We start from the raw sequence: 23,402 nt of genomic DNA on the forward strand, positions 1-23,402 counted from the left end.
GTCAGCCTGACTGCAAAGTATAATTTTTGCTCCCATTTGACACCAAACAGCGGCCATTCAGAGGGGTGAATGGGCATGACTTTAAAAGCATCTGCAATGTCTGCTTTGGAAAGCCACGCCCCCTGGCCTGCTAATTTAATGAGGTGGATGGCGTTATCGACAGTTGCATAATGGAGGGAAAAAGGTTCGGGAGGAATTAGACTGTTTATGCTTGGAATTGGACCGTAATGGGGGTTTGACAGATCAAAAATCAAGCGCTTTTTCCCTGAATATTTACGGGTAGCGACGCCTATTGGGCTGGTGCGGAACAGCGGGAAAGGGGAGGAATCAAAGGGACCAATTAGAAACCCTTTTGATAGCTCTTTATTGAGCAACTGGGAGACTATTTCCGGCTCTTTCATAGCTGACTGGAGGTTTTTTGACACGTGAGAAACAGTGGGGGGAGCAATAACCCCTACTCTAAACCCTTGGGAGAGGCCAGTCAACAAATGATCAACAAACACAGAATCATGGTGACAGGACAACTCCTGGGCGAGAACTGGAACGTTGATGGGGGTAGATGGGTGATGTTTTAGAATTTCCGAAAACCACCCTTTTCTTTTTTCGGAAACTGCCGTGGAAGGCGGAGCTTGCGCGGGCAGGCGGTCTGGGGATGAGCCTCGTGGCAGGCGCTGCAGATGTGAAGAAAAACACAGTTCGCGAAAGCGCACACTCCTTCATTGAAATTATTACAAATAGCCATTTTGTTATAGGTGTGCACCTTGCGACCGAAACGGTCTGTTTGAGGCCTGGGTTGAAGGAAATCTTGATTCAAGAGGGAGGGTGGGGAGTGGCTGCTAGCCTGAAACGCAGCTTTTGGGCATAGAGGAGCGGTATGCCCTACATCTCCACATGAAAAACAGCTGATCGCCTGTTGGCCACCCACGAGCATCAGCAGCAGCTCGGTATCAAGGATGGACCAGTTTATGCGGGAATTAGAATGAGAAATATGGAGGGCTGCTTTACATGACAAAGCTTTATGATATTGGTAAAAAATGTTTTTCCCATATTTCAGATTGAGGTCCCCCACCAGAGCCATGTAGTTATCCAGTTCGGTGCGCATATTGGGGTAAACGCTGCAGATAACGTCACGATACACGCCAAACGCTACCAGGAATTCCCCAATTGATAAATCTCTATTAAGACGGGGGTCTGATGATTTAAGGACGGCAAATAAATCCTGACCACCCGCGACCTTTTTGCTGCATTCTGGGGACGGCAAGAGAATACTGACCAAGTTTATGTCTCTGCCCTGCAGAATGTGGGATCTTAATCTGGGGGATATGTTAGCGGAGAGAGAAATGTATGGCCTACCGAATGCCGGCGCGGGGACAGCTGAAGCCAGTGTATTCATCGGTGCGGGTGGCACGACTTGAACGGGGGCGGGGGCAACGGCGCCGGGTAGATGAAATGGCAAAAAAGCTGGTTGAAGAGGTGGAAAAGAGAGAGGGAACTGCGGCTGGACTGGCACTGCGGGGGTATGAGTAGGGTTCTCCAGCGCTTTAAGCCGGGCATCAAAAGCACCGAGAGACCCGATCAGAGACTGCATAGTGGCGATTAAATCATCTTGAGATGAACCTGGAGCCGCTGAAGGGCCCGCTGAGCTGGACATTCCTGGTTGGCTATAGAAGACATCACTGAAAGCAGGCACGGCAGCTGGATCGGAGATTTTTCTCCGTTTCGCTGAGTTGACTGGGGAAGATTTTTTGGCCCTTTTTCCGCCACGACCACGGCCTCGGCCTCGGCCTCGGTTGGGCGGTGCCACAGCGACCTCCTCCTCTTCCTCCTCGACGAGCTCAGGATCATCTGGATCGATGCAACCTTTCTGGACCAAATTAGCCAACTCAAATAATTGAGCGCCATGCAGCCCTGGGAGAGGGGAAAAACCTTTATCTCTGAGCAGAGAACGGAGCCGCTCTTCCTCTACATCAGGCTCGGAAGGGGAGCGATCCGCCAGACGAAGACTCTTACGCTGAGAGGATTCCTGTCCAGGCTCGATCTCAGGTTCGTGTTCGTCCATGATGAACCGGTAAAGGAACCGGAGCGATTTGACAGCAGCAAGTCAGAACAAACGACCAGACGAATTTGATGAATGAAAAAAAAAACAGCAACTGATGTCACGATCAGAGCAGCAAGCACCGGGATGGCGAAACACTGCTTCGATGAGGTTCAGCAACTGAGAGGTGACAGCACATAGGTGAGTTACAACACAGTGAGATACATGGGCATCTTTATACAACTCATTCAGATGATTGGCCAACAGAAAAGACGAGGGAAATGAGCTGATTGGGTATAGGCCAGAGAGAGGGAAACCGTGGGGGACAGTGATTGGACAAGGAATGAGGGGGCGTGTATATTAATGACGTAACAGTTAGGGGTGAGGCTGCAGGAAGGAGAGAGAAATAAAGGGACCATGTAATTTAATGAATGAATGATACAATATGGGGGATTGTCTATGTAGTCTACATTATTGAAAATAGTCCAAGACATCATTAAAGAATATTTTTCCATCGTGGTACATTTTGCCCTGAGGTTGGCTGTATCTGCCGACCTCATGTATCTGGACTTTATACAGCAAGTGAGAATCGGTGACACTGGAGGGCAGCTATAGAGTGAACTGGTTCAATATTCCGAAATACCGGTATATTTGATTATTTGATAGGATAATTAAAAATAAAAATAAGAAACAAATAAATCCACAAACACTTTGGTAATGCATACGAAAAGTTTAACAGGCTTGCACAAAAGTTAACAAACTTTTTAAAAATTCATATAAATAGTCATATAAATAGTTTAATCTGTTTTTGTGAATCAAATTAGAAAAATGTGTGATCTGATTTGTATGTATCGGTGGATTTTTGAGACTTTGCTGTTGCAGCTTAATTCATAACTGCACAACATGAGAGACTTTCCTCAGTTTTTTTGTAGTCATCACATCATTTCTAACTATAGAATCCACCTAATCAGATCTACAGCCTGACTATTGTTTATTGATGCCACTGATCAGTGAATGGGTTTGATCATGGTGTTTCCTTTTAACCCATTAAGACCTGATGCAGCATTTGCTATATTATCCTTTAAGACCTGGGGCCTCATTTATCTGAATATGTGCATACAATCCCTAATGTGTCAGTGACTGTCAACTCAATCCAATCTGTGTTACACAATGTAGTGTCATCTCGCAAAGGTATTCCATGCAAAAGCAGTGATGTAAAAATAAATGAATTACACAACGATTATAAAGTAAACACGACAATTCTGATGCTTGCTTTAAGCACATTTTGGGAGGCAAGTGCCCATACCTGCTGCAGGTAATTACCCCAGTATCAATCACATTCCGCACGTGGATCCGCCCCAATCCAACCATAAATGGTCAATGCTAATTACCACGACACATATAAATGAGCCTGATTATCAGTCGAACAGGGAAATTATATGTAGGTGTGCACGCAGTCACTGGATAGGTTAGTTCTTTTAGTTAATCCTTAGGGATGATACGCACAGTTTGAGAAATGAGACACCTGGAGCGATGTCTGCGTTACATATTAGATCTTTAAAAAATAAATCTTGCTTTTTTTATGTTAATTAGGGCAAATACAATAATTTCCAATGAAAGCCAAAAGTTTAAGCTCTCAAATGGTTTTTATTTGATGTTTCTATCTGGTACAGAGGCTTTAGTCAACATTGACAAGTTTTACAGACAGAAATCCCAATGCCTTATGTTTTAAAAGGCTTTTTTAGAGGGCGCCTTCGGTCTTAATGGGTTAAAGATGAAGCATATTTATCTGACTGTATTACCTAAATCAGCATCTGGCCTCCACAAATATGAACAACGATCACATTCATGATTTATGAATGTCTTCTGATGTTATTGGCAAAATACTGCTATTATGCTGCGATATTGCTGCGTTAGCATTGACCTAGTCAGGCCATAACACAACAGTGATTCATCACTGAGAAGAAAGATAAATTGTTGTCTGAAGAGCTGTCATTCAGTCTCATAAGTCAGATGTGTATTTCTACCACATCACTTGTGAAGCTGCCACGCGCTGCTGCTGAGTCCCATGTTCCAAACCTTCAAGACCATAGCTGCATAGTTGGAAATATAAATTTCATCTTTATTCTGAGCCAAAATATATATTTCAACAAATGTATTGATGGATGGAGAATGCCAGCACAATAAGTATGTATCATTTCCAAATTCAACTGTTTGCTTGAAACGGTCAAGGTGAGTATTTGCAAACTGAAAGCCGTCCAGGATGAGAAGTTAGTGGATAAAACATCAACAGATCGACGAGACTGACCACAGAACTGAACACGCTAACCTTCCCAACACAAAAATGACAAAAAGGTAACATTAGATGGGAGTGAAATGAGACAAGGCAGTTTTTAAAAGAAATTATTTAAATTCTTCAACTGATGACAAAAAAGTAAAAGTAAGGTACAGATATTAAAGCTTTATGGACAAGCTTGCCGGCAACATCAAAAAGCTACAAATGGCCATTTTCTGTTTTTCAATAAAAGCGAGATATCAACCAATTTGTCCTTCCAGTCTTCCTGTTTTGTGTGTTGTGTTGTGGTTTTGTTTTTATTATACATGCAAGCATTTCAAACGGTCCTTTTAGTGTGAGGGAGGAGCTTGTGTTTGACGGGATATGTTGCTTGCTATTCCCAGACCCATTACAGGTTGTGCGCATCGGAAGTGGGTGGAGCTCTAAGAAGCGAGGAGCGGTGTGATTGGCCAACCGCTGCTGGGCAAAGCTTTGGCGAGGCTCGGGGGGGGGGGGGGGGGGGGGGGTTACGCTGGCCTGTACTTTCTCCCGGGGGTGCAGCTGGGTGGGGCGGCCGAGGCAGAATGTGGGCTGTACAGGGAAAGCGAGGCGGTGACATGGCAATGAGACTTCCTGTCTCTCTCTCTGTCATTGTGTCTCTAGCTCCTTCTCTCTCTCTCTCTCCCCCCGTCCTCACATGGACTCGAACTCATCGATGCGTTGCTTGGTGTTGCCCTGGCGGATCTGCCGCAGGGTTTTGTACTTGTCTCTGCCGGCCTTGATGTTCTCGGCGTGCAGCATGTCATTCTGGGTCTTCTTGGTGTCGTCACGCGCCTCGGCCAGCTCCGCACCAAGAGCCTAAGAGAGAGAGAGAGACACAGAGAGAGAGAGAGAGAGAGAGAGAGAGAGAGAGAGAGAGAGAGAGAGAGAGAGAGAGAGAGAGAGGAGGGGTGAGTGACAGAAGCAACATGTGAAACATGCCGTCCTTCATTAATGATGCAAGCAGCCCCTGGTGGTGGATCGTGGTGTGGCAGTTATGGTCTTTCAGAGTTTGACATTTTGTGGCAAACAGTATAATTAGGGGAAAGTGACAAAATGTGTTATCCAGCCAAGTTTCAGCAAAATTGGAGATACAGTAGCAGATAGCATGTTTGACGGACAGATGGAGTGAGTTACGTGATCAGATGTGGACAGAAAACAGCAAAGCAGCTATTTGAAAGCAAACTTCACTCATATCATTCACCAGCGTGTTATGCGTGTTTTCAGTATAGTAACTTTGAATCTACTTATTTCGACATCTCTTCCTACAAGTGACTGAGCAGAATCAATGTAGAAAGCAGTAGAAAGATGTCTTTACCTGCAGCTGTCTCTTGACACGTTTGTTCTTCTGGGCCTCGGTGACACGCTGCTCCTCACTGCGCTGGCTGCTGATGCCGTCGCTGAGCAGCTCCGCGCTCCCCTCTCTCCCCTCCTGCGCTGCTGGAGACAAGATGGCCGTCTTCAGCTCCTCCTTGGTCTTCTCCAGGTCCTCCTGGGCCGACAGCGCCTGGAGAACGGAGACATGCCGGGATGAATTATTACGCGCGCACACATGCACGCGCGCGCGCACGCACGCACGCACACACGCACACACACACACACACACACACACACACACACACACACACACACACACACAGACACACACACACACACACACACGTATGGCTTTTTATGGAGCCTAGCCATTGTGTTATACCATGATATCTGTACATACAATAATAATTCATACACTCATTTAGATATATTTTGTTCCCTGAATCTGGTTAAAATGACATCTCATTTTGGTTTATTCGATAACACATTTCATTCCCTGGATTTGTGCAATGCAGGGAATGTTTTGGCAACTCGTGCGCTCACCATGTAAGACATGCTCACGAGTGTTTGAGTTGTACGAGTTGTTTTCGGAGGTGGTTGAAATCGACGACTCAGCTTTTTGGAATAAGCAATCTGCCATTTTAACTATGGGAAACGCAGTGTAAATTTGTGGGGAAAACAAAAGCAAAATGACGACAAATTGAGAAATTGAGGGAATGAAATGTATTCTGTGTGCATGAATCAAACCAAACCAAGGGAATGTAACGTATATTGTGTGCATGAATGAATACAAGAAAACAAGGGTTCCAATTGTTATAGCAAGTCTTGGCCGCAGTTTAACTTGTTTTTTCTAACTTCACAGACTCAAATGATTTTTTTTGGCTATTTTATCTCATTCCCCTGAACGTAGGAACATTTAAAGACTTTTTTAACTTTATTATTGTTTATTGATTTATTGAATGCATCTGCCCTCACAAGGTTTCTGCCCTCTCCTGTTTTCCCCTACAAAGCCAGGTCTTTGGGTTTGGGGTAAGTCCCCAGGGGTCCAGTCCCCAGGCCAGTCTTTCCTTACGTGCATCTAGAGGTGACCTTGGCATGCCAAGACCTGGCGGTCAGGTCGCTGCGTGCGGCCGCTCCTGCACGGAGTGGCCATGCCTCGCCCCGCGGAATCTAGGCTGTAGATTAGCTAGATTCCTTGATTACTACCTGTAGGTAGTTCTTGTGGAGGTTAGAGAATGTCTGTTTCGTTTGGCTGCTTTGCTGCTGGGTTCCAAGGTGCTGTAGTACCACTACTGCTGCAGTGGCTGAGTGAAATGAGTAACTGTCTTTTCTTGTGTTCTCGCTCTTCTCTCTCTCTAATCTCTCACTCTCTTCACCTTCTCTCTCTCCAGTCTCTCACTCTCTTCACCTTCTCTCTCTCCCCTCTTCTCCATCCCATCTTCTCCTCCTCCCTCTTCTATGCTTATTTTTATATACTTAAGATCAGATTTGTTCCATTCTGTTTATTGATGCTCAGCTAGATTTAGCTAGGCACTAGTGATGCGCGGGTCACCCAGAACCTGCCGGGTCCCGCGGGCTGGCCCGCCCCGCAGGCGGGATGGGTTGGCAAATTATGAAAATATCGCGGATGCGGGCGGGGCAGGCTCAGAACGTGACAAAGCAACATTATTAAATAATTTAGAGCAATGAAACACGCAGAGTAATTAACCGTGAACTCTCTCTCTCACACGTAGGTCTACACACAATCAGACAGACTCTTGCTGCACTCTCTATACTATAGCCTACATGGAGTAAAGAAACACTTCAATGAGGTAGCCTATGTGCTCTCAAAACAAACATTTTGGAAGGATTATTCGCTGTAATTATTATTTGAAGTGTCCATCTAATGCCACCGCAGATTTTCTGTTGTGGACTCGACTGTTATCTATTTGTCAACTTTACTGCAACTAGGCTACGTGACCGGCTGCGAGCGCATGAGGTAATTAAAAAAAGCCGTATCTGCAAGCCGTCTACGCACCTGCTGCACACTACTACGCTTAATTAATTGAAGAAAGACCGACATGAAAGCAGCCGCGCAACTCATCCAGAGTAGTACAACTGTTGTCGCGCACGGCAGCATGTGAGTGTGTGTGTGTGTGTGTGTGAGAGAGAGGGGGGGAGAGAGACAGAGTTATTAGCTACTTTGCACACCTTGGAAGCTCTGCTGTGCTCCTCCTGAGTCCGGAGACATATTACATTAAATTGGCCGTTGCGGGCTGCTGGGTTGGGCTGGGTTCGGAATTTTCAGATATCTTAACGGGCTGGGCGCGGCGGGCTGGCTCCAATGACGGGTTGGGTTGGGGCGGGCCTTAAAAAACCCTGACCCGCGCATCACTACTAGGCACATTCTCTGAAAAGCCCTCTGAGTCATGCTTGTGATTTAGGGCTATACAAATAAACTTTACTTTTCTTCTGTAAATGTCTTTTCCATCCTGACAAGAAGAACGTTTTCGGGTAAAAACAAACATGTTCTTTTATTTCTCCTCCTGCCATCTCTTCTTCTGGGGTCACAGGAGTATCTCAGGTCAATGTGACTGAAACTGTGGCCCTAGGTATTGAAGCTGTAAAACACTCCACACTACATAAAAGTGTCACTTTTCACACCTAACTGCAGAGTACCTTTGCAGCCAACACAAGAGTTTCTGTAATTAGAAGCAGCATGAAGCCACAAGCCCATTCACACCTCACCTCATTCAAACATGCACTTTAAACTTTTGCTTATTTGGGAGATGATCTCATCTGAACACACACACACACACAAAATCGCATGCACACTTTTATATGCACACATGCATGCGCACGCACGCACGCACGCACGCACGCACGCACGCACACACACACACACACACACACACACACACACACACACACACACAGGTAACAGTTACTTTGTGTTGCCATTCTGTGGCCTCGTCTTCCTTTTTCCTCTTGGCTTCCTCAAGCAGAGCGATTTTGGCAGTGAACTCCGCTAGCTCAGCGGCCTGCAGATAGAACACACACACACACACACGCACACACACACACACACACACACACACACACACACACACACACACACACACACACACACACACACACACACACACACACACACACACACACACACACACAGCAAGAGCCAATAATAATGATGATAATAACAACAACAACAACAACAACAACAACAACAACAACAATAATACATCATCATCATCATATGAAGGAATTAAATCGTATGGGAAAAGCACAGTAAACAATACAAGTAAGTTGTGCTCATTACTGCTTTCAAGGTTTAAATTGAGGTCAAACTGCTGTTTGACCGCATTTGACCAACATCAAACAGACTACTAGTTCTACTTCTGTGTCAACCAATTTTGAGGAGCTTCAATTTTATAATAATATAAAATACACTTCTCCTACATAGCACATATTTAAAAGCAGAGTTTACAAAGTACAAGTAGGTTAAAAGCAGAAAAACACAATAAGTAAAATGTGCGGTGGTCTGGGAGAACCCTTCACATGTCGCTGCTACACATTGTTGGTAAAGAGCCCAAGAAGGTTGAAAATGAGTTTTGCAGGTATTTTTGGATTTTGAGTGATTCGGTTACTTTCATCTTCATAATACATCATGGTGAATATTTATTTTCATAAAACAAAAGGGAAATCATTTATTTTTATGGTTTTGGTGGAATGCCACTGTAGAAAATATCACGTTGTGGAATATTTAAAGCCATTTTTCCTCAAGTTTTACTTTTAGATAGCATAACAGATTAAAATACTCATAATGTTTGATCTGAGAGAGCTATCTCGGTCATTCAAAAAGTTATGGGAGTCTCTAATTTATGAAAATATCAAAAAATGAAAATGTTAAATTCCCACCATGTGAAGGGTTTTTGCAGGCCACCACACAAATACACAAGAAGCTAAGAGATAAATAAGGGTAGGGTGGGTATTTTATAGTGGACTATATAGTGAATCAAATTAACAGTTGAGAATTTGGACAGTAGTAGAAAAAAAAGGCCAACATTATATAGTCCACTATTTCTGTAATAGAGAGTGGTTTGGAACAGGGCTTGTGTGTGTGTGTGTGTGTGTGTGTGTGTGTGTGTGTGTGTGTGTGTGTGTGTGTGTGCAGCTACCAGTTGTTCCTGGTTCTTCATCTGGTCGGCAGCCTGCTGAGCCAGCGCTGCCTTGGCGTCTTCGGCCGCCTGCCGCTCCCTCTCCAGCCGCTCGGCCTCCTCCTGCGCCCGCTTCCTCTCTGCGTCCAGCTCCAGAGCCTTCCGCGTCTGATGCTCCAGCTCTGCACGCACGCACGTATACACACACACACACACACACACACACACACACACACACACACACACACACACACACACACACACACACACACACACACACACACACACACACACACACACACACACACACACACACACGACATGCAAGAGGAAATATGTTTAGTCACCTCTGCACCTTCTTTTAACCATTAAAATGCCATTTTGTTGTGGTTTTGCTGCCTGGTCTCCAGCCCATGAATCTCAGTCTTTAGCACATTTTGAATTTGCCTGGCGATTCATAACATATCCACCGCTGTTTTGTTTTGAATGATGAATGAACACAAGAAAGGACTTTCCTTTTTTTTTTAATCTTTAATGGTTTCAAAATGGTGTCAAATACTGAAAAACCCAGAGAATCTTGGTATTTACAAAATAAAATAATAATGCTACTACATTTGTATAAAAAGTAAAATATAAAAAATAGAGAATGTGCAAAATGTAACTGAATATCTTTATTGTCATTATACCAGTCAAGTATAACGAAATTAGGTTGCGACCCAAATATTTGATGCCATAAAAAAATAAAGCAAGACATAACATTAAAATAAGCTAATTAAGCAGAAAGTGCAACACTTCGGGTAACAAGAGGATGTAAACATGTAAACGGATAACAGTTGCAGCTCAAAGTGCAAACGTCAGGCAGTGCTAGACGAGCTAGATGGTGGCACAGCTGCAGTTAAATGGTGCAGATGTGCCCTCTTCACATGGTCAATGATGAGTGGCTGTGTCACCGAGTGGTCCTGCATAAGCTCCACATCACTTCTCTGTTGACTGAGAAGCTTCTTTCTACATGCGAAAGGACCACGAGTTGTTTCATTATCTCCCACATGACATGACACCATTCTGCCTTAGTGGCCAACCTCTCGTGGTAGAATTAATCTAATCTGTGGTCTGGGTTGATGTTCCCGAAAGAGTCAGGCTTGAGGCTGTGGCCATAGAACTGGCTGAGCTCCTTCAGAACTCACAGGATCTGTTATGGATGGGGCCAGATTTCACACGGATCTGAAGAACACCGGTGAGTTTCTTCACACTTGCTTCCTTGCTCCTGATGAGCACTGGGTCCAGCATGGATAGATGTCTCCTCATCTCCGTTAGCATGCACCATGGGTGCCGTTTTTTGGTTGTGACCAAACATGTCAACTCATGCCACGTCATAATATATATCCACTAGCACATGAATGCAGGCAGAGTTGGGCAGGTAAGAGAGTGAGTGAATGAGTGAATATGGGATTAATATGGATGAGTGAACAAGTAGTTCACTCATGTGTGTGTGTGTGTGTGTGTTGTGTGTATGTGCGTGCGTGTGTTTGTGTTGCACCTTTCTGGGCCTTGCGCGTCTGCTCCTCGATGTGCCTCAGCCTCTCCATCAGCTCGTCTTTCTCTCTCTCTATCCGCTCCCTCTCCCTCTCTGCATGCTCACGCTTCTTCTTCTCATTCTCTAGGAGCGCTCTGCAAAAAAAGAAAACACACACACACACACACACACACACACACACGCACACACACACACACACACACACACACACACACACTTTATTGATCAATTTATGAGCGATCAGGTTGTTGTTGTAGACAAACAGCTTCAACAGGCTTCCGGCTGCAACTGCCGTTTGTTTTAAACAGCATGCAGTTCAGGGTGAAACCATGCCCTCTTTGAAATAGAACTACTCCTTCACACTCCATAGACACTCCATTCAAACTTTAAACGAGCCAACAATTTCTAGGACTCTATCACCTTAATTCAGCTTTAATGTATCTTTTGTACCGTTTACGGAGGAGGGGGGGTGTTGAATACTTTTTTTTATTTGTCCCCCCGTTGTTATTTTTTGTTTTTGTGCCAAACCAATTTTTTTATGTTTTATGGTCACTCACGATTCAGCAGGTCACGGGTTGGCTTGGTACCAGCCTTAAAACTCGTTCTATAAGGATTCTTCGAAATGTCGATGGAGAAAATTAATGGAGAACTTACTTCCGGGGCAATCACATCACGAAAAAGTCACGTGCCTGTTGAGCTCTATTATAGTAGTAAGATTGTAATTGCTCAAGTGACATCACTGGTGACATTATCACTGACACATCACTCACTGATGACATCACAATTCTATGCACAATGTGATTTGAGTGAGTAATGTCATCAGTGATGATGTCATCAGTGAGTGGTGTCATCAGTGATGATTTCATCAGTGAGTGGTGTCATCAGTGATGATTTCATCAGTGATGATGTCATCAGTAAGTGATGTTATCAGTGATGTCACTCAAGCAATGATTGCTGACAGTCATCTCAATAGTGACATCATCAATGGTGTCATAAATCAGTGTTGATGTGACATCATCAGTGATGTTATAAATCCTTCCCTGACTCTTGCTCACATCCCAGCCAATCAAGCTGAACCTGCAGGAACAACATGGACCATGGATGGACCAAGCACAATTCTAATTGGGCACACGCACGCACAAACTTCACCCAGCCCTTCACAATAAAAGTTCAACACACACTCCACACACCACAACCTCACACACACCATGCTGATAAGTATAGGCATAGCGAACGCCCATATTACAGGACAGTTAAATCATCTATAATAACTATTTAAGTTAACACCATTTTCATTATTCACACATTTACAAAGCACAAGAGCTGTTTTCTTTCAGAAGAGGTCTTACAGTAGGATCAGTCTGTGCCTGTTCCCGCCCCGCTGAGCACAAGATGCTCTCATCTAAATTAATTTCTTATCACCTAACTTCCTGTTATCGACAGGAAAGGGAGCCGGTTTCATTACATTAGTGGTGTTGTGTTTCATTATGTAACAGCAGCTGTTGCCTGCAGCCATGGCTTCAGCCCACATTAACTCGCAGGAGAAGAAGAACCGACCATTAGGACACTGAGACTACAAAGATAAATTAGAATGCTGTCTGAGCCTAGGGTACAAACGGAATACGAAGAAAGCAAACCCTTTAATTTGATCCCTGTAACCTCCTTATGGCTTCATTCATGGAGAGACTAGTTAATTAAGGGATTTCTTATGCCTTTTGTGCTGTTTTACAGACAGTTCCTGTCTCCCTGAACTTTACATAGAATTAGAAAGTAAGAAGTAAAAAATGAAGAGTTGTTTAAGGGTTTTTGCTGGGGTCACTGTAAAAAAAAAGAAAACGCAAATTCGCAATAGCTGTAAACAGATATGCGTGACATCATCCACTCCATTGTGATGTCATCCCCTCCACCGCCCCCGTCAATTGGCATGAACACAAACACACACCTTCACACACACACTTGACCTCCATGCCAAATTTCAGCCTCCTACTGTAGGGGTGAAATCTGTGCCCGCTAAAGCGTGGTGAACCTTTTGTGGACCGACCGACCGACCAACCGAGTGATATATAGAGCTGCTGGCCTTCCTGTCCGCAGCTAAACAAGTGGGTGTTTTTGCTAAATCTTTTAAGTAACTCCAGCCCTCATCATACAACCAAATGTTTATTCATTTTCAGAATGTTAACCCTTTAAATGCCAGTTTGTTAACATATTTTTTGCAACTGTTTTTGTAGTAGTTTAGTAGGCTATAGTGTGTATTTTCCACAAGATCAAATGCAAAGTGATGAAGACCTTCAGCCATTGGAGTTAAGTCTTCAAATTTGTAGTTTTTACAATGTTTTTAAATTTTCCACCATTTCATCATGTAAACTGCATGAAATTGATCCCTATGCCAAACATGGGGAAATACTGGAAATTACTAGTCTCTCAAGCCAGTCTATCTCATAGAATACTCCAGAGACAGTCTGTACTTTATCCTGTTAAAATTTCAGACCGGATGAAGTTTGATGTTTGATGTAAACAAAACCGAGGCAGGTGATTGGAGAAATTAGCGGATGTGCTCGCCTTCAGCGGATGTACCCACCTTATATCTATGGGAAATATTGGACTCTGATTGGAGTAATGAGCGGATGTCCTGCCTAAAGGCTCATTAGTCCAATCAGAGCTCATAATTTTTTACCAGAGTTTCCCTTTTCGTTTTTACCTACTTTCCCCTGTATGAAGTACAGATGGGTAGGTGGGAGCATTTGCAAATTGCAGGAGCCAACGCATCAGTTTTAAGAGACTAGAAAGTTACTAAAACGCAGTAAAAACTACAAATTTGAAGCCTTGACTTGCCTCAAGGCTTCAAGGCTTCAAGCCTCACTTGAATGCCTCACATCAGATAATTCATGCTTTTATCGAAAAATGTCTGGAAGTTGAAAATTTTCACTTTTTATGATCACATTTATCATTAAAACCAATGATCAAACGAGGGAAAATGCAGACATAAGACATTGAGGCCATGTAATTTTCACCAACCACTGTGTCATACACTTTTGTTAACCACAGACCTTATTTCAAGCATTTAACCAAAATCCACATACAAAAATCCCATTGACATTTACACGTAGGAAGTCCTAACATCCAGGTCTTCCAGACTCATTCCTGTGGTACTCTATTCAGTTGAATTGAAGAACAGCTGTTTTCAATGCAATTCTGCCCCCTCTTGGTCAGAAAGCTTCACCACATATCACTCACTTCATCATGTCAACACTCACTCACTTTGATTACAGCTGTAATTTGGTGGAGGATTTCATTCAAACCACCTTACAGACACTGAGTGCAGACAGTTTTAGGATGATTGAATGCGAGTCCTCCAGCTAAATATGTATGAAGGTCCGATCAGATGATGCACTAGTGTGTGAAAATCTGCTGGGCCTCTCCTTCACTCCTGTACCTCTCCATCTGTTTGTGGTGCTTCTCCTCTCTGGCCTGAGCCTTCATCTGCTGCACCTCGATGGTGTCGGGCTTCCTCCTCCTCATGTACAGCTCGTGGTTTCCCATACACAGAGACAGGATACGCTTGTTGATCCGCAACCGAGGAGCGTAGAACACAAAGTTCTGGAGGAGAGACAGAGGACGGACAAGACAAGAGTCACATGAAACATCTGCAAGTCAGGATCTTTTCAAGTGGATGCTCCAGTGTTTCCCAACTACAGGATTTCATCTTGAACGTGTTTAACACTACAAGGGCCAGAATTCCAAAATTACTAGAATTGCCGCAAGTGGACATTTTGACCTCTACATTAAAAACTCTATATTCTCTCATGATAAATACCCAATTGAAAGATTAATGCATTTATTGTGTGAAGATATCTGTTAAAAATAGGAAATAACACAAAAAATGTGCATTTTAACAAGTTTAAAGAAGTGCCATATGTGTATTTTAACAAGTTTAAGAAGGGCCAGAATTCCTTAACTACTAGAATGGCCGTAAGCGGTCATTTTGACAGCTCGATTGCAAAATCTATAATCTCTCATGATGAATAACCCAAATGAGAGATTAATACATTTATTATGTTAAGCTATATTTTAAAAAGACAAAACAACACAAAAATGTGAAAAGGTAAGGCTAAAAATAGGCCTAGAACTTCAGTGAGGGAGTTAATTTTTGAAATCAACATATATTCAGGAAATTTGGCCTTATTCGGGAAATATCGCAAAATTCAATTATCAAAAATTGGCCCAACTAAGCCTAGTAAAGCACAGTGGAGTGATGCCCCCCACGGCTCGCCATGTGTCTCAGTCTTACCGGGGCTTTCTTGTCGAGGGGCTTGATGACAAACTTCTTATCGGTGAAGGAAATGTTTCGGATCTCGCTCCAAGGGAAGCCGATCTTCGGCGACAACCTGAGGAGACATTTCCAATCAGCGCTTCAAGTTCAAAGCACAAAAATACAACTACAACACATGCATGAATTCACTCGTAAATGTGTGTAAAAACCTGATATCTGTGTATGTGTGTGCGTGCGTGCGTGTGTGTGCGTGTGCATGTGCGTGTGCGTGTGTGTGTGTGTGGATACAGTGGCAGGCACACATTCAAATGGTGCATGTCCCAATAAAATATTGTAAACACTCAGAAGTGGCATTCCATAGTTGAAATTTAATTTTTATTGACTACTGATGAGTCACATGTGAACTAAATGACCAAGAAGAGAGCTTTGGTTGGTATTTCACATTTTTCATTTTCAACAGTTTTAATTACTTTTTGGCATTCAGAACAGGTTCACAACAGGTTGCAAGATTAATTTTGTGATTGCAAAATGGGATGATCAATTTGGATGTATATGAATGAATGCACCTCTGATATAAATTTATCATACTGTTTTATTTTTATGATACTCGCCCTTTTCTTGAAATGTTTTATAGTATGAAACTCTAGGCCTCTAACAACAAAACAAAACAAAACAAAACAATAAATAAATATATAAATAAATAAATAAAAGTGGTAATTTGGTGTCAACTTTGACCATTTAGTATGCTCATGCCTCAGGCATAATTTTGCTTTGGGGGGTCGTCATCCTGCAGAATACGTTGAGAAACATTTTCTCCGGAGAGTACGGATTGTTCATCTGCTCCTTGCTTTATCATGAAACACCAAAAGAGGGCGCTGTTGTCAAACCAATGTTGTAGAAAGATATCCAGGGAGCAGTGACACTTCATCCGCTCTACCTCTACTTTCTCCAGCTATACAGTATCTGCTGCAGTGGAACCTTCAAGCATTCATTCTCATACCACAGACCATTTTATTTTTAAATGTACACAGCAGAACCAAATTAGTGTTTTCTAAAACAACACTGTGATGTTTTTTCCTCGATTTTCATGATTGTGGGAAGCCAAAATCTTGATCACGATTAATATCTCACCAGCCTATAATTGGAGAGGGGTTTCAGCACCCAATTGCACAACAGTTGGGCAAGCGATGCAGCCGAGCTGCGTTTGTGGGCCCGCATGGAAACCAACGAGGACAATATTGTGACTCGCAAACTCGACAACGTTGGACTGGAAGCGCCCACAACTGTAATGGTGGTGACTGGTAGCGCTACTTCCGTTCTGCAGCAGACAACAACTTTAACAAAGTGGGAACACACACACACACACACACACACACACACACACACACACACACACACACACACACACACACACACACACACACACACACACACACACACACACACACACACACACACACACACACACACACACACACACACACACACACACACACACACACACACACACACACACACACACACACACACACACACACACACACACACACACACACACACACACACACACACACACACACACACACACACACACACACACACACACACACACACACACACACACACACACACACACACACACACACAGAACAGTGCCCTGAACAACAAGTTCAACAAAGAGGGAACAGACACACAGAGATTAGCACTGCAAGGAGGACGACGAAGAGGCACGTAGGCTAGAATAGAGTGCTATGGGCGACGTAGCGTATGACGACGGACGGCAGAAATGAGCGATGAGGAAGAGGAGGAGGAGGGGAAGGAGGAAGACAATGACGCACGGTAGGCTAGAAAGGAGTGCTCTATTTCTAGTTCAATTAATTGTGCAGCCCTATGTGAAGGGGGTGAGTCTGGGATGCCAGGTATCATTGCTGAACCCTCTGGAGGGGTAGTGAACTCTTCAGGACTCATTGCTGAACCCTCTGGAGGGGTAGTGAACTCTTCAGTGAAACGCTGAGGAAGGAGGCCACAACAGCAAGGTCTCAAAGTACGAGCAACTATGAAGGGTTTGTATCACCTATAGTCCTAAATAGAACTGAGCTGTTCTGCATCTTCACAAAATGTGACAGAAAAAAAAAGTCCAAACCTGAAATCAATTTTTGCTGAACTCTGCAAATTTTCACTTCCCTTTATACCTCAAATATGGCAAAGTAATGTGAATTTTATATCTTATCCTGCTACAGGAGGAGGAAAATTCTGTCCGTCCATCTGTCCTTGTCCATTTTTCTCCTCAAAGGGTTGGCCAATCAGGCAAGGACTAACAAAGCTTGTAGTTGTGGCGCGCGAATCCTGTGGCGCAGTCGGTAGCGCTGTCGCCTCACAGTCAGAGGGTCCTGAGTTCGATTCTCGCCTGGGACACTGTGGGCGCTGTGGTTGTGTTCCCCCCCATATCTTCAGTGCCTACTGCCCAGGTGGGGTATCTCGTCGTAAGGGCCTTTCTCTCTGTGTGGAGTTTGCATGTTCTCCCCGTGCTCCCCCAGGGGGTTCCTCCGTATATAACCCCCCCCACTAAAAACATGCAGAAGATCAGATCGTCATCGTCATCCGACCAGTGACGACAACATCCGAAGTTGGTCCCCGGCCGCTGTACGAGAAAGCGACCACTGCTCCTGGCCTGCCCCCCGGAGGAAAGGACATGTCTGGATGGGTTAAATGCAGAGGACACTTTTCACCGGCCACCGTCAGCATGAGTGTGTTGTGGCCGCATGCATGTATTGTGGTGTTCGTGTGACAATAAAAGATGGGCTTGTCCGTTACGAGAGTTTTTTAGTATTACTACCCGTACTTACAGTTTTGATAAGGAACTAGTGACTGTGATGGAATGATGCGGGGTAGGTGTGTGTGTGTGTGTGTGTGTGTGTTCACATCTGTCTGTGTGTGTGTGTGTGCGTACGTATTTGTGTGTGTGTATGTGTTTGTGTTCACATGTGTCTGTGTGTGTGTGTGTGTGTGTGTGTGTGTGTGTGTGTGTGTGTGTGTGCATGTGTGTGTGTGGTTACTTGTCCCCGTGCTCGTAGATGTTGAGGCCCAGGGCGTCGACCCCCAGCCACAGTTCTGTTCCCTTCTTGTTTTTGATCTCAAAGTAGTTGACGCCGTACATCTCCAGATCCTGAGCGATCTTCAGGTACTCCATCATAGAGTCCTCCCTGCACACACACACACACACACACACACACACACACACACACACACACACACACACACACACACACACACACAGACACATGTGAACACAAACACACACACACACACACACACACACACACACACACACACACACACACACACACACACACACACACACACACACACACACACACACACACACACACACACACACACACACACACACACACACACACACACACACACACACACACACACACACAGGGACAGCAGGGGGAATTGACCAAGTACAATTGGAGAGAAATTGGGAGAAAAAAGAAGAGAGAGAGAGAGAGAAAGAGTATCATCAAAGATGTATCATCAGGCACATCATTTTAACTTAAGCTCGGTTATTAACTTCCGACTATAGTATGCTAAGCTAACTTTCTAAATGTTTACATGGTTACCACGCACCATGCTTGTCTGCCTGCCCGTTGGTAACACCCACTGGAAATCAGACTAATTTGCATTTGCGAATTGAGGCTACATATTCCTCACATTCAGATCATGAAGTCAGGTATTGCAGCAAAGACACATCTCATACACTCTCTCTCTCTCTCGCTCTCTCTCTCTCACCTTAGCATGCTTCTGTGTTCCTCATGCCAGGCCTGGATTTTGTCCTCCCACTGCTCCTTAGTCAGCTTGTGTTGCTCCAGGACTCTATAGGAAACACACACATACATTATATAAAAATATAACAAATGAATAAACATACAGTAAACATTAAATAAATCATCCTGGTGGAGATTGGAGTTTTAGTAGTAGGCTACAAATCTTTCTCGTAGGCGTATCGACAGTAATCAGATTGGTTGAGTTAAATCTCAAACCAAAGAACCACAGTTTTCATAACGTTGCTGTCGGGTGGAAACCTGTATCTCCAAATGCAACCTTTTTTTCCTCCCATAAATGGATTTTGTGGGTATCCAAAAAGAACGTTTCAGGTGCTTTGAACCAGCAAAATATGTTATATTGCTGGTTATTAATGTTAGTATTACTACTACTACACTTTGTTAAAATGTGAATATTTTTTCTCTTCCTTAGCGACAAGGTTTTCGCCCGACAGCGGCGAAGCAACATCAGACTGAAGAGGTAAGAGAGAACAAAGCTAATATTAGCGCTGTGCAGAGGTGTGTACCTCTGGGGCAGTAGGCGGTCAGCAGCCAGGTAGCCGGACTTGTGGATGTCTTTGCTGTAGTCGCCATACTTTGACTGGACGGAGTAGGAGGCCAGCAGCACGGCCGTCTCTGGAGGACAGTAGTTCTCATCGTTGAGGATGGCCTCCTTCACCTGCACGCATACACACACATGCACAGTCGCGCACGCATGCACACAAACACTCACGCACGTGCACGCACGTGCACGCACACACGCGCACACACACACACACACACACACACACACACACACACACACACACACACACACACACACACACACACACACACACACACACACACACACACACACACACACACACACACACACACACACACACACACAGTAGGAACAATAGTAGCCTATAGTGTGAAAGATTTCCAGTCCGAATTGCATACAAATGGCATATAAAAAAAACAAAAAACAATAACAGGTAGCGGTAACACTTTGTTCGGATAGTCCGCCTACAGAGTTAATTTAACAAGCTCATTTGCGACACCCGGTGGCAAAAAAGTTAGCTAGCAACATTCTGTTAATATGACAAGGTTGCCTACCAAACATCTCTCTCTCTTGGATAATATTGCTAGAAATATCTCAGATGAATCAAGATGTTATGTTGTTGTTTCTGCTCGGCTGGTGTGTTACATGTAGCAGCATGTCTAAGCAATGCTGTTTAGCAAATCTGTCTTAATTGTTTCCAGGTGTGTCAAGTTAACTGCAATGCCCCGCCCCGCTGGCAAGAAGGAAACGTGAATTTTCTTTTGGGCAGAAGCAATGAAATCATTTTCAAATCAATAAAATCATTTTGTGTCAAATAATTGATAGATTTAGTAGGTAGCTGTGTCATAAGAGGGCGCGTCACTGATCTGTCAGCCTGAAGGGCTGTTATTTTCCAATAATGACCAGCTCGCTGTACATGATCCCTTACTGAACAGATTCTGTTTGCTCAACATCTCCCAGCTGCTGTCGTTGTGTCCTTGGGCAAGACACTTAACCCTCCTTGCTCCCGATGGTGTGTAGGCACCCTGCGTGGTAGCCTGCCGCCATTGGTGTATGAATGGGTGAATGTAGACTACCTACTGATTGTAAAGCGCTTTGGATAAAAGCGCTATATAAATGCAGGCCATTTACCATTTACCATTCTGGTTCCACACAGCTGATTGTCACCATCTGGACTGGAGCTACACTCATACATTCTGACTAGGGGTGTCACGATACACTAATTTCACGATACGATACGATACATGATATTGGGTTCACGATAACGATACGATACGATATTTTAACAATATTTTTTTTAACAAAAGTAAATAATTGTTATGTATTTATTTATCATTTATTTAACCATGTGAGTCCCGTTGAAATCGAAACCTCTTTTCAAGGGAGCCCTGGGAAAATACTGTAAAAATAGTCTTTCATTTGAAATACACAAAATACAAAACAAATGCTGTTTTTGGAAATTGTTATTATAATAACTAGAAAACAACATGGAAGATAATGCTTCTCTTGCAATAGAATGTGTCACAAACACACTGTCACAAACTAAATGTTTGTTGCATGGTGAAAGAAAAATAAAGTATACAAACTATTTCTTAAATAACTCATGCTCAATGGTCCCTAAACTTATGTACCGGTAATCTTATGTACCCCTTGAGCTGTTTTGCCATGCCAGTAGTAGTCTACCCCCTCACTCATGCGTGTTGAATCTGCTAAATTTGTTCTATTATTATTCAGGAGCAAAAAAACTTTTTTTTTTTTTTTTTACGATATAATTTTTTTCTGACGATATCGATATAGTGACGTTTCGATATCGCGATATATCGTGCGACGAAATATCGTGACACCCCTAATTCTGACAATACTGTATGTAGGTATGTTCATGAATTGTGAAAAAAGAAGGGAAGCATGGACACCCACTCTGTGTAGAGGTGCAACACAAACAGTCAATCAGCATGAAGAGGAAAGTAGAGTCTGCACCCCGTGTAGACTTGCTCCAAGTCAATTTCTCACAGTTTAACTTTTGGATCTATACGATCTGATACATTCTGATGAAGATCGTATAGAATACATCCTAATGTTAAACTGTAGTACAATAGATTGACTGGGAGCAATGCGTCTATGCGTCATGCAGACTGGACTTTATTCTTCATGTTCATGAATTGTCACCTATACTTTATAGATAATCTGTTGAACATCTCCTGTAACCACAAAGCCAAACAGTTGAATTGTTCAATGTCAACTAATACAGTAAGCTGTTGAAATGATACAAATACTCTGTAGAATCTCTGTACGGGGGCTATCCAACTAAGACCAAGACCAAGTGTTAGTTAACTCTTATAAATAATAAGTGTGTGTGTGTGTGTGTGTGTGTGTGTGTGTGTGTGTGTGTGTGTGTGTGTGTGTGTGTGTGCGTGCGTGCGTGCACGTGCATGTGTGTTTGTGTGGGTGTGTGTGTGCGCACCTGTAGGAAGAAGAGCTTCTGTGTGATCTCCTGGATCAGCTCCTCAGAGACGTCCTCTGGGAAGAACTTTGCTCTGAACCTGAACTGCAGAGGATTCTCCATCTTCACGTCCTGCTGGGTCACCTGGAGGTGACGCACACACACGCACGCGCACACACACACACACACACACACACACACACACACACACACACACACACACACACACACACACACACACACACACACACACACACACAGACACACATCATTGTTGATGATTAACAAACTCTGCATCTACATTTAAAAGTGGACTGTAAACTTTTTTTATGAATCTTTTCACTGATGGCACTTTAAGGTGCTTTGGATAAAAGCCTCCACCAAGGAGCATTTGACAGACTCACTAGACACATCAGCCTGCTAAAAAAAAATCACTTCCAATGCACTTTTCCAATGCACCTCAATGATGTGTTAATCACCTACAGTAGGTCGCTTGGAGGGTCGCTCTATCGGCTAAAAGAATCGGCTTGGTAACTTTTAAAGAAAAAGCCAGAGTTTATAGATATTAGTGGTTACAGTATTCGTTTTTTTGCTAATCTAAAAGGGGCCTTACACTACAGTCTTATTTCAATAACTTTAATATCATCATGATGTTAAAGTTATGTGTAGTTATGTGTATGTAACTTCAATTTAGTTTTAATTTAGTGTATTTGAAGATTTTTTGCTAAAACACATTAATATAATCATTTATATAAAAAAAATTCCGGGTAATATCAATCAGAAACAATCAAACTAGTAATTGGCTTTTGTGACAAAACAGATTTTGGCTTCAGAGAGTATGTTATGCGAAGTGTTACATAAAACAGTCAGTTAATTTTTCTGCAGGAATGGCATTTATCTTTTCTGGCAAATTAAGTCTTCTTTTAAACAAATGCTGAAAACAATATGAGAAAAGAGAGAGAAAGAGATCAAATAAAAT

General features: G+C 43.4%; 1 protein-coding gene across 1 annotated transcript in view; it reads right to left on the minus strand.

Moving 5' to 3' along the window:
- Window positions 1-4,363: 4,363 nt before the first annotated feature.
- LOC310777627 (radixin) overlaps window positions 4,364-23,402 on the minus strand; it is a 53,397-nt gene continuing 34,358 nt past the window's right edge. The window contains exons 4-14 of the mRNA XM_083637999.1: window positions 22,445-22,567; window positions 19,964-20,115; window positions 19,405-19,488; window positions 18,663-18,809; window positions 15,625-15,721; window positions 14,770-14,933; window positions 11,340-11,470; window positions 9,824-9,984; window positions 8,594-8,686; window positions 5,668-5,856; window positions 4,364-5,168 (exon numbers count right to left, since the gene is read on the minus strand). Coding sequence (XP_083494125.1) covers window positions 5,004-5,168; window positions 5,668-5,856; window positions 8,594-8,686; window positions 9,824-9,984; window positions 11,340-11,470; window positions 14,770-14,933; window positions 15,625-15,721; window positions 18,663-18,809; window positions 19,405-19,488; window positions 19,964-20,115; window positions 22,445-22,567 — 1,506 coding nt within the window. The 3' untranslated portion in view covers window positions 4,364-5,003. The remainder of the gene's footprint in view (window positions 5,169-5,667; window positions 5,857-8,593; window positions 8,687-9,823; window positions 9,985-11,339; window positions 11,471-14,769; window positions 14,934-15,624; window positions 15,722-18,662; window positions 18,810-19,404; window positions 19,489-19,963; window positions 20,116-22,444; window positions 22,568-23,402) is intronic.

The sequence above is a fragment of the Poromitra crassiceps genome (assembly GCF_964638095.1).
Source record: "Poromitra crassiceps genome assembly, chromosome: 6".
Classification (NCBI taxonomy): domain Eukaryota; kingdom Metazoa; phylum Chordata; class Actinopteri; order Beryciformes; family Melamphaidae; genus Poromitra; species Poromitra crassiceps.